Source organism: Cervus canadensis, chromosome 3, assembly GCF_019320065.1.
Source record: "Cervus canadensis isolate Bull #8, Minnesota chromosome 3, ASM1932006v1, whole genome shotgun sequence".
Taxonomy (NCBI): domain Eukaryota; kingdom Metazoa; phylum Chordata; class Mammalia; order Artiodactyla; family Cervidae; genus Cervus; species Cervus canadensis.
In genome coordinates this window covers 38,420,517-38,438,992 of record NC_057388.1, presented here as the reverse complement: position 1 = coordinate 38,438,992, position 18,476 = coordinate 38,420,517, and the positions used below count along the sequence as shown (strand labels likewise).

General features: G+C 35.9%; 1 protein-coding gene across 1 annotated transcript in view; it reads left to right on the top strand.

Moving 5' to 3' along the window:
* GNAI1 (G protein subunit alpha i1) overlaps positions 1–18,476 on the top strand; it is a 105,919-nt gene that overhangs the window by 66,278 nt on the left and 21,165 nt on the right. The window contains exons 5-8 of the mRNA XM_043462934.1: positions 3,668–3,825; positions 7,195–7,323; positions 13,067–13,196; positions 14,253–14,406. Of these exons, the coding sequence (XP_043318869.1) occupies positions 3,668–3,825; positions 7,195–7,323; positions 13,067–13,196; positions 14,253–14,406 (571 nt within the window). The remainder of the gene's footprint in view (positions 1–3,667; positions 3,826–7,194; positions 7,324–13,066; positions 13,197–14,252; positions 14,407–18,476) is intronic.

The following is an 18,476-nucleotide window of genomic DNA, read 5'->3' as shown; positions in this document are numbered from 1 at the left end:
AGATTAAATATAGGAGAATTTCTCGTTGTATGTGGTGTTCAGTATTGTCAACTAATGTTATTAATGAAAATAATTATTCAAAACCATTGAAACAAAGGATTTCTATGTGTATATCAATCATGACATCAATATATTGATATTTTCCCTGCAGCCAAAAATTTGGTGTCACAATTTTTTAACACTCCTTGAGCATATTATTTAGCTTCTGTTGGAAGGGCTTTCTGATGATTTCTATTTATTTATTTTTTTTCTTATCATTTCTATTTAAACTCTTCATCTGATTCATAAATTCTGTCTGCTAGATCACCATAAATAATGATGTAGCCTTTGCTTAAAATTTCAGTCTCTCACTCTCCCTCCTTTTTTTGTTTTTTAGGTGGCTTTGGTTGTTAAAAAGTGTTTTTATTGAATTGAAATCTGCTCTCTTTTGCCCTAAGAATTCTTTTTCTGCTCTGTGTCTAAGCACAGTCTACTCCTTCTTCCTTTTAATGACCCTTGATATATCAGAAATCAGAAGACAGCTGTCATCAGCCTCAAAGTACTTTCTCATAATCCTCATGAAGTAGGAGAAAGCTTCAAATAAAATGTATTGTCACTGAGTAACAGGTGCTCCCTCATCGTCAGTGTGGGAAAAGAGGTTATTATGTGTCTCTTGATATGGTAGCAGATAACATTTCTTACCTCTTTTCTGAGTTCCCCAAATGCCCCGTTTGTATGAGCTAGAATTTCCATTCTTCAGACCATCTTATTTTCCTTCAGTTCTTAGTCATTTAAAAACATACTAACTTGGCTACATTGACAGATTTTTTTCTTGATACTTGCAAGTAATTGCCTGATAAGTAAATTTCTTCTTAAGGTCACAAATGAGAGTTCTTGTAAGCTGTTTCACTTACCTATAGCCCTTTAGTAACACCTGTCAATTTTCTGCACTGTGTCACTGTTTTGGTACGCTTAAGTTTTTCTTTCTTAAATGTTCATAGTAGTAATAGTGTCACTACCTTAGTTGTGTCTGACTCTTTGCAACACTGTGGACTGTAGCCCTCCAGGCTCCTCTGTCCATGGAATTCTCCAGGAAAGAATACTGGAGTGGGTGGCCATGCCTTTCTCCAGGGGATCTTCCTTATCTGGGGATTGAACCTGGTCTCCTGCATTGCAGGAGATTCTTTACCATCTGAGCTACAGGGAAGCCGTAAATGTTCTTAAATAACATTTTACATGAATCTTGAAAAGACTTCAGTTCATGATAAGATAGGACTATTGTCATCATCCTGCAATTTTCAAATTTGTCTTGTCTTAGGCAGTGGCTACTTGGTAACTATTGACTAATATGTGTGATTGGGTGAGGTGACTAATTACCTGTGGAACTCCAAATAAATTGCACAATCTTTTTGTGCATCGGATTCTTTTTATATAAAACCTAAAGTTAGGTAGAATAATTTTAAAAGTACCTTCCAGCTTATATTTATTTCTTAAAGCTCATCTGTAGACATCTGAATATGCTCCTAATGGCGTGGGAATATTCCAATTTATTTATTAAGGAAAAGAGACTTCTTAACATTTTTGTGAAGAGAAGACATTTTTGAATGCTACAGAGAGGATACAATACAGTTTATAAATAGAGTTTCCACAGTTTCCCAAGTCTTTTCTTCAGGCTTCTTGCCTGGTAAGTTTGAAGAGAATGTGATCTTATGACCCATACCAGTGGGCATTAGTCTTTTCTGTCAAAAAATTTAATGGAAATTGAATAAATACATCATAATGGAAGCTCACTTAAGTGAAAAGCACTTTTCTAAAATGGATAGAGAAAAGTATGTTTGATGTCACTTAGTTAAAAATAAAAATGACCAAATTTAGAAATTTCTTATATGTAAGTCATTATTTGGAAAACTGAGTAAATATTTACTGGAATAAGGTAAGTGGTGCTAAGAATGACTTGAAATCGTGTTTTGTTGGAGTTTATTAAGGATCTTGTACACGTGTTACTTGCTTGCATGCATTTCTCTTGTGATTTACTAAAAAGGGAAACATATGCTTGAATAATATGTTCCCATGCTGAGTGACTTAATTATTTCTCATGATGGGTTCTGTCTGAAAAGAAAATGTTTCACAAATTGGCAGTAGAATGAATTTACATTGTCAGCTGGTACCCGCTGCTAGCCTGTGTCACCAAATGCTTCCCTTCTGTACACCGTATCCTGAGATGTGCCATCAGTTCGTAAAGAGCTACTACACTAGGCTGGAAAGATGCCCCTAGAGAAAAGTTAGGAATGGTCTACCCAGTTAACATAAGCTGCAAATCCCAGCCCAAGAAAGAATCTTTGTGACGATGGTGACCTCACATCTCCCTTATTTTGTATTAACCATGTTATTACCGGAAGACTAGAGTTGTGTTTTAGAGCACTGTTGCTACTACCTGTATGTGGCTATTGAGTACGTGAAATGTGCCTGATCAGAACTGGGGTGTGCTGTCTGTGTAAAAGAAATGCCAAGTTTCAAAGACTAAATATCTAAGTTTATATTGGTTAAATGTTGAAATATATTGTATATACAGGTGATATAAAATACTGTGAAAGTGAATTTTACTTTTTTTTTTTTTTACACTTTTTAAAACGTGCTGTTGGAAAATTTAGAATTCCATCAGTGGCTTAAATCTCTTGGACAACACTGACTTAGTGGGTTTTATTACCTATAGATCAGAATAACTGTAACTATTGTAGATTCTGGGCTTCCCAGGTGGTACTAGTGGTAGAGAACCCACCTGTCAATGTAGAACAGATGAGAGATGGGGGTTTGACCCCTGGGTTGGGAAGATCCCCTGGAGGAGGGCATGGCCACCCACTCCAGTGTTCTTGCCTGGAGAATCCCATGGACAGAGGAGCCTGGTGGGCTACGGTCCATGGAGTCGCAGAGTTGGACACAACTAAGGCGACTTAGCACACATGCATTGTAGGCTCAACACTTGAGCAGAATTTAATTTTGCGTGCAGTATTCCTCCATTTAAAAACTTTTGCATGCTATCTTCTATATGCATCATGAGTTATTTCTGCTTCAGAGCTGTGTTTTTTTCCTATGCTTGGATTAGCAAACACCTATCCCCACTTCTGGACCCACTAATGTTAATGTATATATACTTTAAGGTCTTCTGAAACCTCAGACTATTCTGTGGAACTATTCTTGCTTTATTCCACATTGACTTCTTCCTTATCTGAGTTTATTATGCCTCTACAAAGTGTATCACAGAGCTGACAATTCAATTCTGAAAATAACTTTTAATGGTGTGAATGTGTTTTTTAAATAAGAAAACATTTTGGTGATGGGAGGCAAAGAATACAATCTTCTGTTTGGTTACAGGTGATCATCTTCCATGCACAGCTGACTGTCAGTGGGTAGTTGGTTAATATAATCCCTCATGAGCTGTCTCGTCATTATTTCAGCTTTCTGGTGCCTTGATTGCTGTTACTAATATCACAAAACTGGACTCATGACTTAAGATTGTGTTTTTTTTTTGATTAAGCCAATTTTTAAAGTGGTATTTTAGGGAAATCCAAGTTATGACACCAATAGACAGCATAAAGGAAATTCAGAATTGTACCTTTTGTAATCTATAATGTATTTTATCTGTAGTGTCTTTTTACTTTTTAAATAAAAATGGCCTTTGAATGTTCAGGATGATGCCCGCCAACTCTTTGTGCTTGCTGGTGCTGCAGAGGAAGGTTTTATGACTGCAGAACTTGCTGGAGTTATAAAGAGACTGTGGAAAGACAGTGGTGTACAAGCCTGCTTCAACAGATCCCGAGAGTACCAGCTTAATGATTCTGCAGCATAGTAAGTAATCATAACTTCATGATCATGAATAGTTACTTGCAAGTCAAATATACCTCCAAGTCAGTTTTAATGCAGAATTGGCTGACACATTCTTATACAACTCAAGGTATTCAGGATGACAATATTTGAACACTTTTTCTGTCTTTGTGTGTGTGTGTTTGCAGGTAGCAAGGCTCGTATTTCTTTTGTGTTCAAAAATTGTCTCAGGGGACACATGCTTCTGTAACTCTAATCATGCAGCATGGAACTGTTTCCAGTATACTTCCAAGAAAGTATTTGGGATTTCCCAAAGTTTACTCTGAATTTGGGTGGACCTCTGGTTTGTCTGGGACCAGCCAAAGGGGAGGGTAACTAATGTGAGTGCTCTTCATTTACTTACGTTCCTGAGAAGTCACTTGTCCGGGGACAGGCACCTTGAGTCCCAGGCACCCTGTTTGAAGGGGTATACAGTGATACCATCAAGATATTCTCATTGATGAAAATAAAGGAGCTGTAAATGTGACAATTTTCAAGTATATGTGCTGTGTTGCATTAGACATTGTTTAAATTAATAGATATCGAACTGCAGTTTTTAGAAGAAAAATTTGCCCCAGTTTTCTAGGTGGTGGCCTCAGAAAGTCTATAAAGTAAGTTTTGATAAAACCTAGTTAGGGAGTTTTCTATTTGGTGATCTGCATAGGAAAAAAAATATCAAGAATTTATTTCCATTATTTCGCACACATGCTCAGCAGTGTCAAAGATGATACTCTGAGTAGAAACAAGTGCCTTACGCTTATTTTATTTTCCAAAGTTAGTTTTCTTGATAGAGCTCTTGGCTCTCAGGGATACAAGTGAGGATTAAATAGAAGATGCCAAGTATTAGAAGGTCTGGGTAAACACACATACTTTGCCACAGTGAAAAAACAAATGGGTGTGGCTGCTGAGAACCTAATTATAGTAATGTCATGCGTTGCGCGTCAGTGTACTCGGCATTACGTTAATGATTTAGTGTGAGTGAAGAAGTAATACAAGATATTGTGTAACCTGTCATAATTTTTATAATGCTATATTTTTTAACATATATTTTTAGTGTTTTACAAGTGTATAAGCCATATGTATTATTACATGTATATAACATCTTATTGACATGTAGCTCATCTCTCCATCTGGTGTCCTTACTTTTTACAAGGAAATATTCTTTGACTTAGTGGGTAGGCCATTGTCTCTGTGTTGTGTACTTATGATCTGAGGTGTTTTTTTTTCTCTAGCACTCACAGATTTACATGTATTTTGAGGTAATATTATTTATACTTAACATTGAGGACTATTTGATTCTTTTTTAAAATCCCTGCCACTAAACTGTAAACTCAGTAAGGTCTGTTTTTGCCCAGTGTTCTATCTCCATTACCTGATACATGGTCATCACACAATATGCCCTTATATTAATAAACCAAACTTTCCAGAAGCTAGAAGAAAAAAGTAGAAAAAAATTTTCTTAGTGCAAAACACAACTCTTGGTCCACAATACTTGCTTTGGCACCACCAGAACCTGCAGAAAGATCAAAGCGGAAATTACTTATGGTGAGTAACTTGCTCTGAGCTGAGCCCAGCAAGAGGAGCTATTTGAATAATTATGGGGTGCTTCTCAGGGACAGTAGATTAAAGTTCATTTCCCCCTATCTTCCTGGATGGACACCCCACTTCCCATGAAGTATATTTGCCCAGACCCCTTGTCCTATGCACAGTGCTTGGAGTCACTTTGGCTCTCTGTTATTTCATTACTAATCTTAAGATGGCAAAAATGGAGCCACTTTTCAAGAATGAAGGAAGTCATGAAACTCATTATTCTCCTTAGTAGTTATGAGGCATCTTGATTTCTGAATTCTTGACTGGAGATAGAGGGTGCTGCCCAGTTGCCCAGTAAGACCATCTAACCATCAATCTATGAAAAATTTATGATCTTTTAAAACAATTGGAGTTTTTCACAGTGCCCGTTTTTCTTTTTTGTCTTGTTGAAATATAAATGTGCATTATTTTTAGAGGCTAATAGAACTATAGTAGTTTTAAGCAAATAAATGTTTATATGAGTAATCAGAACATATTTTAAATAAGAACAGCTCATTATTTCAAAGGGACAGTTAGTAAACTCTTGTCATGGCCTGTTTTAAGTTAGATTTTATTACAGTAAAGTGAGCTTTAATATATGTGGAACTAAAATAGTAGGAGATTATCAACAATGTAGTAATACATTATTTTAAAATACAGATAAACTATCATCTCTGTGTATTCTAGTATCAACATCACATACATATACTTGTCTATAACATTTTGATTACTAATTCAGCAGATGGCTTTCCAATTCCATCTCCACAAATCATATATTTATTGAGCTCCTTTTATGGATAAGACCCCATTCTAAATGGCTAAAGAACACTTTGAGATGGCAGCATCAAAGTTGCAAAAGTTGGGTGCTTCTCTAATGAACCCTGATGTATTTGCTAAATTATCTTGAACTGCTCGACTCTAGTATTAGGAAACACTGCAGTCGTGCTCCCCACATTCAGGTGACCTTAGGATTAATTCCATAGCCTACTAGTGGATTTATGTTCTAAGATACAAGATGTGACTGTTCCTACCTCCTTACTACGCTTTTTCTGATGTGAGAAACATTCCCTTTTATCCATGCACCTTTCAGATTTGTTACACTCCTCGCCTCACTCTCCAGTAAGCCCTCTTCTTAACCACTCAGGTTCACCATAATCTCTCTATACCTGTACTGTGTGTAACCTTACTGATTCTACTACATAATTGGGCACAAAAGCATTGCATAGTATGATACCACTACATTTTTATAGCACAACATATTTTGCATTATTGGCAGAGAGAGTTGAATGAGTGGCTACAATCAGAAATAAAATATGAATGTTGATTCATAGAGCCAGTAAAATGTAGAGTACAGGAGCATGTGTAGTGTTTTGTGTGTATAACTTAAGGCTAGGTGAAAAGGAACAATCCTGAATTCAGCCTTTGGCCAGGGGTTTCCTCACTACTTTCTCAAAAAGGAAGGCTTTCTGCAATAACTCCTCAACAAAAAAGAAATGTCTAGAAAATAAACATAGTGCTACATAATAAAGAGTTTTTAGAGACAAATTCATGGCTTGCAGTGAGTCAGGTGCTTATGGAGTTTTGTGGCTGGAAAAGTATAAACATTTTCATTTCAGAGAGAGTTGTGTAAGATACAGATTTAAACTGGTCAAATTACATCATTACACAGAAATGTAAAAACTTGCAGTAAAAAAATGCAGTACTGCATTTATCAAAATGTTCTACTCTTTGATTTGATGATCTTTATTGATAACGTTAACTATTAGCATATTGTTTATTTTTCAGCTATTTGAATGATTTGGACAGAATTGCACAACCAAATTATATTCCAACTCAACAAGATGTTCTCAGAACTCGCGTGAAAACCACAGGAATTGTTGAGACCCATTTTACTTTCAAAGATCTTCATTTTAAGTGAGTAGCTTCAAAGCGTATAATATATGAATTCAGATATAGAATACAAAATACAATGTTTAAGGGAAAAATGTATAAAAAAGTTTAAAATTTTTTAGGTTTGGAAATTATGAAAAAATGTTTTTCAGGTCCAAAGGGGGATATTTTTATTTAAGAAAAAGTAACCATGCAGATTTCTTTTGCCTGTATTTTTCACAGTGGCTTAAATAAAAATAGATTTGGTTTTTATTTTTAAATAGAAACTACTGCTCTAATACTGTATATTTTGGAAAAGTATTGCCATCTATTTTTAGGTTTTACTAATAGAATATATGCTGATTTGTGGAAATGTTTTTAAAAGCTACCTTTTTAAAATTTTTCACAAAGATTTTTACTCACACTTACATTTCTACTATTTCATGATGAAAAATGTTCATTTAATTTACAGTGTACTATAACTTATTGAGGTCTGAACAGAGAAGTATTGAATGGTAGCCTATAGAATGAAAGGGATCCTGAAGTTCATTTTGTCTTGTTGGCTCATTTTGTAATGAACCAAGTTCAGGGAAGTTCAGGATTGAACTTTGAAAATTGTTACTTAGTAAAAAAAGAAAAACAAAATATGAGAAAAACTGCTGAATTTTGCTCCAGTTAATTTCAGTGCTCTGAAACAGTATGATAATAAATTAGAATTTCTGAAACTATCATAAAAAGAGGTTTCTAGTCAAAGATAAAAACAAATATTCGTCAGTTCACCTCAAAGAACCTCAGTATTACACACTGTGGGGACCACAGCTAAGTTTGCAACTATAGCTCTGAGTCTCTCCATAAGTATTTTAAATATAATACATCTCTTACTAGCATTCATCACTACATTATCCCACATTCAGTGATTCATGTAATTTAGTTTTCCAGGAAATTAAAATTTAATTTCAGTTTTCCATGGCAGCTTCCCTCTCAGAAACAAACACTGCCTTGCTTTCTTAAACAGAGATACAGATCATAATTAGTTTATCTGAGCATGTAACTTTTGGTACTATAGTATGGTACTGTTTTGCATTTGCTTGTAATTTTTTTTCTGCTCTCCCTGCTGATATTATCTCTTATTTACTGAAATCATTTGCCTTCTTTTAGTTTGCTTACTATTTGTAGAATATTATATAACCAAACTCAGGAATATTAAAATAGCATTATTTTAAATCATCTGATTTGTCTTACTTGATTTCTATTGCTGGATTTATTTAAAAATTATGAAATGATTTTAAGTATAAGGAAATTCAGTGTTTGGCTTGTAAGGTTTATTGCATTTTTTTTTTTTAACCTTGCTTTACGACCATATTTGGTAGCAATCTGAAATTATGTTCAGATCATCACTTTGTTCTAACCGTGAAATCTGAGGAAAAAGTGCTTGGGGTTAAGGTTACCAAATAAGGATTCTGTACCTGCCCTTGTTAGGTAAGGGCAAACGTGTTTTAAGATTCTTAATTGATGTTCCAATCTTGCCCAGTGTCAGAGGTTTGTACATAAAATGGGTTATTATCTGTAGAAGGAAACAAGCTCTGTAATGATGGGAAATGGCAAAGGTAAATATTACGTCAATTATTTGGTGCTTCAGGCAATCTGTGTCAAATTCAGTCACGTTCTTGGGTAGATGCACTATAAATATTTACTTCCAGATCATACGCATCACTTCCAGCCTAGATTTCCCGAAGTTGTCATTTCAACATCAGGTAGGTTGTCTGTTATCATGATCCTTCCAGGAAGTCCACTTACCTTGCTCTGTTTATTTTTCTTGGGTGACGTAAAGTTTGGCAGGATGTTTTTAGTTACTGTTTTCACTTGCTGACTTAAACATAGGGCTGTCAGGAACTTAAACAAACTTTGTCTTATTTTGGATTTGAATTGTTAAATTACTATCATTGCTAACATATGGTTCCAAGTATGCTTTTTATATATTTAAGAGAGTCTCAGAAAAATGAAGACAAAAATGTGCTTAGAACAATTCTACTGGATACTCCTGAGTGTGTTTTATTGTTTTGAGTGTTGTGTGGTATAAATTCATTGTCCAATTTTTTAACTGCTGATACAAAATTTTAGTTTCACTTGTTTTGTGGTATGGGAATTAACAAATTTAAAATGAGGCAACAAAGCATTATAACTTAGGAATATACACTGTCACCACTGTGACCAGGCATTTATGGACAGTGTCTAGAGAATTATTTTGCTTTAAAGAATCAACAGTTTTATTGGTATTTTGTTATATTTTTGCTGAAAATAGAATTTTCTAATAGAAGGGATGCTTTATCATTGTAATATGTTTCTATTCCTTTTCTATAGTAATGTAAATGTGCAGTTGGTTTTGGGGTGGAAAGTCATTTATGGGGTAGTATTCATGTATAGTCAATTAGCATTGTCCCAGTCTTGGTCACAGTGATATCAGAAAACAGTCTTGAGAGTAAGTCAGCACAGTTCAGGATCTTCAATACATTCCCTTCCATCTTCTCTCCCTGCCTCTGCTCCCCTAAAGAAAGAAATCTAAGAAAGCTCAATTTCACTCCCTGTTTAATACTAGTCAACAGTCTCTTCATGTGAAGAACATACTATAATCTTTGTTTTGGATTAAATAGAAATTCAGAATTTGAAGATAATTTTAATATATGTGTAAAACAATGAATAATGCTCTGTGTACAGTCTGATCCTTTGTTGTATTGGTTCTTAGTCATTTTTGCTCCTTGAGTTAGGCCAGTGATTCTCAAAGTCCGGTCTGCAAATCAGCAGCATCAACATCACACATAATGTCTGAGAAGCACCAGCTTAAAGGTTCTTTGTTTATGCTAGGCTTCACTGGTGGCTCAGATGGTAAAGAATCCACTTGCAATGCAGGGGATCCAGGTTTGATCCCTGGGTTGGGAAGATCCTCTGGGGAATGGAATGTCTATCCACTTCAGAATCCTTGCCTGGAGAATCCCATGGACAGAGAAGTCTGACAGGCTATAGTCCATAGGGTCACTTATGATCAATAATGAATGACCGTCATTCATTCATAAATTAAATTGAAGAGATTGTTTCTGTATTCATACTACTTATCAACTTAAAGCTCTTTTATATTTAACATTCCCAGAGCATAACTGGAAGGTCTGTCTCTTTAACATGGTAAAACTAATCTATTATTGATCCATTTTGAGTTTAATTTTGTATATGATATTAGAGAATGCTCTAATTTCACTCTTTTTACATGTAGCTGTCCAGTTTTCCCAGCGCCACTTTCTCCATTGTATTTTCTTGCCTCCTTCGTCTTAGATTAACTGACTGTAGGTGTTTGAGTTTATTGCTGGGCTTTCTGACCTAGTCCCTTGATCTGTATTTCTGTTCTTGTGCCAGTATCATTCTATCATGGTATTTTGATTACTGAAGCTTTGTAGTATAGTCTGAAGTCAGGAACTCTGACTCCTCCAGCCTCATTTTTCTTTCTCAAGGTTTCTTTGGCTATTTGGGATCTTTTGTGTTTCCATATAAATTTTAAGGTTTTTTAGCTCTAGTTCTGTGAAAAATAGCATTGGTAAAAACTAGTCTATTACTGCTTAAAAGTGTTTTAAAATACTCTGTAGACACAGTTCATTATTTCATTCAACAAATACTTATGCAGTACATTTGTTTGTCCAGTGGAGGCCAAAACAAAGTCTTTGTCTTTACATCATTGTAGGGTTGGGGGACGAGAGGAAATGAAATACATATTTAGTATTCAGGGGGTGGTAACTGCTATGATAAGAAAAGCAAGATAGCATATACTAGCTAGCTCCCTAAAGCTTCTGTAACAAATGACCACAAATTTGTGGCATAAAACAACAGAAATTTATTCTCTGATAGTACTTGAAGCTAGAAGTTAAAAATTAGTTTGTTAGTAGGATTATGCTCTTCCTGAAGGCTAAAAAAGAAAAATCTAATTCTCATCAAAATCACTTTTAATATCTGTATTTCTAACCAACCGCATTTCAAGGTATTCTGGACTTTTTCTGTCAAATTATTCAAAATTCTTCCAACCTTTCTCTACTACCCACTTCCAAAGCCACATCCACAGGAGTATTTGTTTTACTGCATTACCCAAATCTGGGTACTAAAGACGTGTCAAGGTTCTCAGAGGAAACAACCTGTAGGGTCTGTTTATTTCAAGGAGCCGGCTTACCTGACAGTGGGTGTTGGTTTGCAGTGCAGGACAGCGGGCTCAGGTAGACATTCATTTTGCAGTATTGAGGCAGATTGTTTTCTTCTGAGAAACTTCAGCTTTTGACCTTAAGGCCTTTCAACTCAATAGATGAGGTCTGCCCACATTATCAAGGATAAATTCCTTTAGTGAAAATCAACTGATTGTAGATACTAACCATAACAATAAAATACCTTCACAGCAGCACCCAAATTAGTGTTTGATTAAGTAACTGCATATGATAGCCTAGCCAAATTGATACATAAACCAACCATCAACAGAGGGAAAATATGGGAGAGGGAGGGTTCTGTTGTTATTTCACATGGAGTGATATATGACATGTGATCAGAGAAGTTAGCTAAAATATATTATCTTTTTGGTAATGCAGTCTTCAAATTGTGTTCCTTGGCAATTTAGCAGATGGGTAATCATTTTAATTTCTTTTATTTTGTTTGATCGTCATTACCAGCTGTCCTTTTCACATCTTACCCATTTTAATTTAGTGTGTAGTAGAATCATTTTGTTATATAGCATACTTAAACTTAATGAACAATTTACTAGCTAGACTAATAGAAAAATACCATTTAAATGATGATAAAAGTAACTAGTATTGTTACTTTTATATTGAGTACAAATCTGATGCACTTGGATTTGGTTTATAGGCCAATGCTACTCTACTGGGAAAATTCGTTTTGCCTGAGAATTAAATAGGGACTATTTTAATTAGTGCAGTATCTAGATAAATGGACTCTTTTAAAATGTACCAGTTCGCACAGTGTTTCCATTATGTAAGCAGCTATTTCTAGATTGCATAACATAATCTATGTGAATTTCAACTTTTGCTTAACTTATACTCTTAGAGGAAAAAGCAGAAAACATCATTATATTGTTTGTGTTACTACCTTGTACAGCAACTTTGAATGGTCTCCTATTGCATATCATGTAAAAACTAGTAGTAGTTTTTTCACTCCTAGTATTCACACTATTCAATAGGCCACCCATTTATCTCATCTCTCTTTTTTTCTGTACCATGGTTTTATTTTTTTATTTAGGCAGCCTGTTTGCCCCTATTTAAATATGACTTGCTTTGAGTATGACACCTTTCTTACCTCTAATGGTTTCTCCTTTACATTTAAGTCCTGCTATATTGCTTCACAGAGAAAACATTTTGTAGTTGGACAAGGGGACCATGTTCTCTGCCTCTAATGTTCTGTGACTCTAGTGAATTGAATATATTCTATTATCTCTGCATTCTCTAGATGCTTCCTGTGACTTCTCTGTTCACACATAGTTCAGCCCCTTCATTTGTGTGTTTTAATGTTCTTGTTCTAATGTGGTCTCATATGTTAAAAAAAAAAATACCCAAATTCATTAAGGTATTTTGGTTTTATTGTGAGAGACCTTCCCTTCTAGCAGACTTTTTCTCTCTTAAAGTCCTTTTCTCCTTACCTTCCATCCCACATTCTCCATGCGATTTAGAGCTTTTTTGTTGATTTTTTTTATAGAACTCCTTGCTGTGTCTGAGCATTCAGGGTGATGTCAAACTCATTTCTCCTCTTACAGAATGTTTGATGTGGGGGGACAGAGATCTGAGCGGAAGAAATGGATTCACTGCTTCGAAGGAGTGACCGCCATCATCTTCTGTGTGGCGCTGAGTGACTATGACCTGGTTCTAGCTGAAGATGAAGAAATGGCAAGTAGAACCTCTTTTAAAGATTGAACATGGAATAAGAAGAGTTCGAATTGTTGCCAAGAATTTTTCTAAGAAAAAGTCTTGAGAAATTCTTGCTAATGCCTGAATAATGTGAAAGTTCAGGCACTTTTCTCTAACTTTTCTATTTGGTACATTTCCCTCTTAGTATGCAAAGAAGCATACTTTTTATGATGGATCCTCATAAAAAGGAGAAGACAAAGAGTTCATCTCACTTCAACCCTAGATGTTTAGGCATTTCTGTGATCTGGTATCTACATACTGATTAAAAATAAAGTTAGCTCCATATAGTCCAAGGCTTATATTTCTTACTTCTGCCTGCTTAGTAATCCCTGAGCTATATTATACTTTGCTGCTGTCATGTAATTGTCACATGTGTTTCAGTGTACCATTAATCTGGGGGAAATATTTTTAAATGGAAGAGCTATAAATGTCAGTTTCTTTTTTTTTTTTTTTAAGATAAGCTGTATACAGTTACTGTTCAGTAGGTGTAACATACAACATTCATTTCTGTCCTCCTGGCATTCTATAATATATCAGTGCCCTTTTTGAAACCACAAATACCAGAAGGGCAGGAAACAGGAATTGGAGGTTTCCTTGCCTCATACACTATTATAAAGGGTATTGGTCTAATTGTGTTTCAGCTTTTTCAGTTCATTAATCTTTAAAAACCTCTACTTACCTTTTAATGGAAACTTCAGTTCACTCTGTAATGATGAGGTCCCCTCTGAGATGTCTGCACTTGGGATTTCTAGATCACAAGCTCCTGCAGTACAGTGGCACGCTGCGGGCACTCAGCGAGTGCTGGATGGACGCAAAAGGGTGATGAGTGATGCGGATATTCATCTCGCCTAAGATCATCACGTGTGCTTGTTCTTAAATGGCAGAAGTGCATTTTTGTGATAGGTTATCTATTTTTCGGCTGTCTAAGCTCTATTATACTGCCACACCTTTTTCCCCCACACACTCATTATTTTTTAAAAGTAATATTTCTCAGAATCTTTGCCCTTCTGACACACTGGCTGTATTCTATTACAGAACCGAATGCATGAAAGCATGAAGTTATTCGACAGCATATGTAACAACAAATGGTTTACAGATACATCTATTATACTTTTTCTGAACAAGAAGGATCTCTTTGAAGAAAAAATCAAGAAGAGCCCTCTCACTATATGCTATCCAGAATATGCAGGTATTTTACTTTCTCTGTCAACTCATAGATTTCTAAGTGAAAGTTCCCCTAAGCCAAGATTTCAGTTGTTGATTTGAATCTCTTGGCTTAGTAGTTCTTAACCTGTAAGCAAAATTATTTAGCAAACTGCATTCAAGCCCAGGTAGCTCCTTGAGGTGTGGATGATTAAAAATAACATTCATTTTATGGAAAAGCTGTTAGATAATTTTCTGTGGTGACCCCAAGTCTTTGTAAATGTAAGATACTGATTTGTTCATGCAGTTAACAGATCTTAGGTCAGGTATTGTGTGATGCACAATAAATAAGATATGTCTCTGTTCACTGACTAATCTCTAAGACAGAGGTACTCCTAAGGAAACATGATACAACAACAGTGCAGCATGTGACTACAGAGGAAAATGAACAGTAAGTAATTGTAAGGGGGGGAAGATTAGAAAGGAGTCTGAGTTAGCTAACTGCTCAGGGGAACGGGGGAAGGGTTCACAAGAAATCCAGGCTTTGGTAATGAGACCTTAATGCTACTTCAATTTTACTGCTGTGGAAAACGGTCTTGAGAAAAGGAAACCTGAGATTCAGTCCTGGCTTTCCCATAATTTGCTCTTTGATCTTGAATGAGGCAGTTAATTTTCCTAAGTCTCAGTACTCCATCTGTGAAATCAAAAGTTGGGCAAAAACACTGCTTTAGTTCTTTGGAACACTTCCCTGCTACTGCTGGAAGTGGGCACAAGGAGCACAGATACTCACCCCTCGCCCCCCTCCACAAAGAGTCGAACGTGACAGAATAGTAACAACCCTTGATCCATCCTAATTAAGAACTTTTTTCTTACAGACAAAATTTTAGTTTTGTATTGAGTAAATTGTATGAATATTTACTGTCTTTCCACGGGCAGTGTTAAAACAGCCGTGTGCAATGGATGCTTTAGTATCCCACTAACAGGTGAGAGCACTGGGAGGAGTGAAGCAAGAGTCCCAATCCAGACCCAGGTCCACTGCCCCTGCTGCATCCAGAACATTAACAGCCAGAATACATTTAATTATATTCTTTTTTTTTTAATTTATTTTTATTAGTTGGAGGCTAATTACTTTACAATATTGTAGTGGGTTTTGTCATACACTAACATGAATCAGCCATGGAGTTACATGTATTCCCCATCCCGATCCCCCCTCCCACCTCCCTCTCTACCCAATCCCTCTGGGTCTTCCCAGTGGACCAGGCCCAAGCACTTGTCTCATGCATCCAACCTGGGCTGGTGATGTGTTTTACCATAGATAATATACATGTTTCAATGCTGTTCTCTCAAAACATCCCACCCTCACCTTCTCCCACAGAGTCCAAAAGTCTGTTCTGTACATCTGTGTCTCTTTTTCTGTTTTGCATATAGGGTTATCACTACCATCTTTCTAAATTCCATATATATGTGTTAGTATGCTGTAATGTTCTTTATCTTTCTGGCTTACTTCACTCTGTATAATGGGCTCCAGTTTCATCCATCTCATTAGAACTGATTCAAAATGAATTCTTTTTAATGGCTGAGTAATATTCCATGGTGTATATGTACACAGCTTCCTTATCCATTCGTCTGCTGATGGACATCTAGGTTGTTTCCATGTCCTGGCTATTATAAACAGTGCTGCGATGAACATTGGGGTGCACGTGTCTCTTTCAGATCTGGTTTCCTCAGTGTGTATGCCCAGAAGTGGGATTGCTGGGTCATATGGCAGTTCTATTTCCAGTTTTTTAAGAAATCTCCACACTGTTCTCCATAGTGGCTGTACTAGTTTGCATTCCCACCAACAGTGTAAGAGGGTTCCCTTTTCTCCACACCCTCTCCAGCATTTATTGCTTGTAGACTTTTGGATAGCAGCCATCCTGACTGGCGTGTAATGGTACCTCATTGTGGTTTTGATTTGCATTTCTCTGATAATGAGTGATGTTGAGCATCTTTTCATGTGTTTGTTAGCCATCTGTATGTCTTCTTTGGAGAAATGTCTGTTTAGTTCTTTGGCCCATTTTTTGATTGGGTCATTTATTTTTCTGGAATTGAGCTGCAGGAGTTGCTTGTATATTTTTGAGATTAATCCTTTGTCTGTTGCTTCATTTGCTATTATTTTCTCCCAATCTGAGGGCTGTCTTTTCACCTTGCTTATAGTTTCCTTTGTTGTGCAAAAGCTTTTAAGTTTCATTAGGTCCCATTTGTTTATTTTTGCTTTTATTTCCAATATTCTGGGAGGTGGATCATAGAGGATCCTGCTATGAATTATGTTGAAGAGTGTTTTGCCTATGTTCTCCTCTAGGACTTTTATAGTTTCTGGTCTTACATTTAGATCTTTAATCCATTTTGAGTTTATTTTTGTGTATGGTGTTAGAAAGTGTTCTAGTTTCATTCTTTTACAAGTGGTTGACCAGTTTTCCCAGCACCACTAGTTAAAGAGGTTGTCTTTTTTCCATTGTATATCCTTGCCTCCTTTGTCGAAGATAAGGTGTCCATAGGTCTGTGGATTTATCTCTGGGCTTTCTATTCTGTTCCATTGATCTATATTTCTGTCTTTGTGCCAGTACCATACTGTCTTGATGACTGTGGCTTTGTAGTAGAATCTGAAGTCAGGCAGGTTGATTCCTCCAGTTCCATTCTTCTTTCTCAAGATTACTTTGGCTATTAGAGGTTTTTTGTATTTCCATACAAATTGTGAAATTCTTTGGTCTAGTTCTGTGAAAAATACCGTTGGTAGCTTGAATAAGGGATGCATTGAATCTATAGATCTCGCTTTGGGTAGATGAGCCAGTTTTGACAATATTGATTCTTCAAATCCCATGAACACGTATGTTTCTCCATCTGTTTGTTGTCCTTCTTTGATTTCTTTCAATCAGTGCTTTTTATAGTTTTCTATGTATAGGTCTTTTGGTTTCTTTAGGTAGATATACTCCTAAGTATTTTATTTTCTTTTTGTTGCAATGTGAACTGGTACTGTGTTCTCTTAAATTTCTCTTTCTGTTTTCTCATTGTTAGTGTATAGGAATGCAAGGGATTTCTGTGTGTTAATTTTATATCCTGCAACTTTACTATATTCGTTGATTAGTTCTAGTTAATTTTCTGGTAGAGTCTTTAGGGTTTTCTATGTAGAGGATCATGTCATCTGCAAACAGCGAGAGTTTCACTTCTTCTTTTCCTATCTGGATTCCTCCTACTTCTTTTTCTGCTCTGATTGCTGTGGCGAAAACTTCCAAAACTATGTTGAATAGTAGTGGTGAGAGTGGGCACCCTTGTCTTGTTTTTCATTTCAGGGGAAATGCTTTCAATTTTTCACCATTGAGGGTAATGCTTGCTGTGGGTTTGTCATATACAGCTTTTATTGTGTTGAGGTATGTTCCTTCTATTCCTGCTTTCTGGAGAGTTTTAATCATAAGTGGGTGTTGAATTTTGTCAAAGGCTTTCTCTGCATCTATTGAGATAATCATATGGTTTTTATCTTTCAATTTGTTAATGTGGTGTATTACATTGATTGATTTGCGGATATTAAAGAATCCTTGCATTCCTGGGATAAAGCCCACTTGGTCATGATGTATGATTTTTTAAATACGTTGTTGGATTCTGTTTGCTAGAATTTTTTTTAAGGACTTTTGCATCTATGTTCATGAGTGATATTGGCCTGTAGTTTTCTTTTTTTGTGGCATCTTTGTCTGGTTTTGGAATTAGGGTGATGGTGGCCTCATAGAATGAGTTTGGAAGTTGATCTTCTTCTGCAATTTTCTGGAAGAGTTTGAGTAAGATAGGTGTTAGCTCTTCTCTAAATTTTTGGTAGAATTCAGCTGTGAAGCCATCTGGTCCTGGGTTTTTGTTTGCTGGAAGATTTTTGATTACAGTTTCGATTTCCTTGCTTGTGATGGGTCTGTTAAGATCTTCTATTTCTTCCTGGTTCAGTTTTGGAAAGTTATACTTTTCTAAGAATTTTTCCAGTTCTTCCAAGCTGTTCATTTTATTGGCATAGAGCTGCTGGTAGTAGTCTCTTATGATCCTTTGTATTTCAGTGTTGTCTGTTGTGATCTCTCCATTTTCATTTCTAATTTTGTT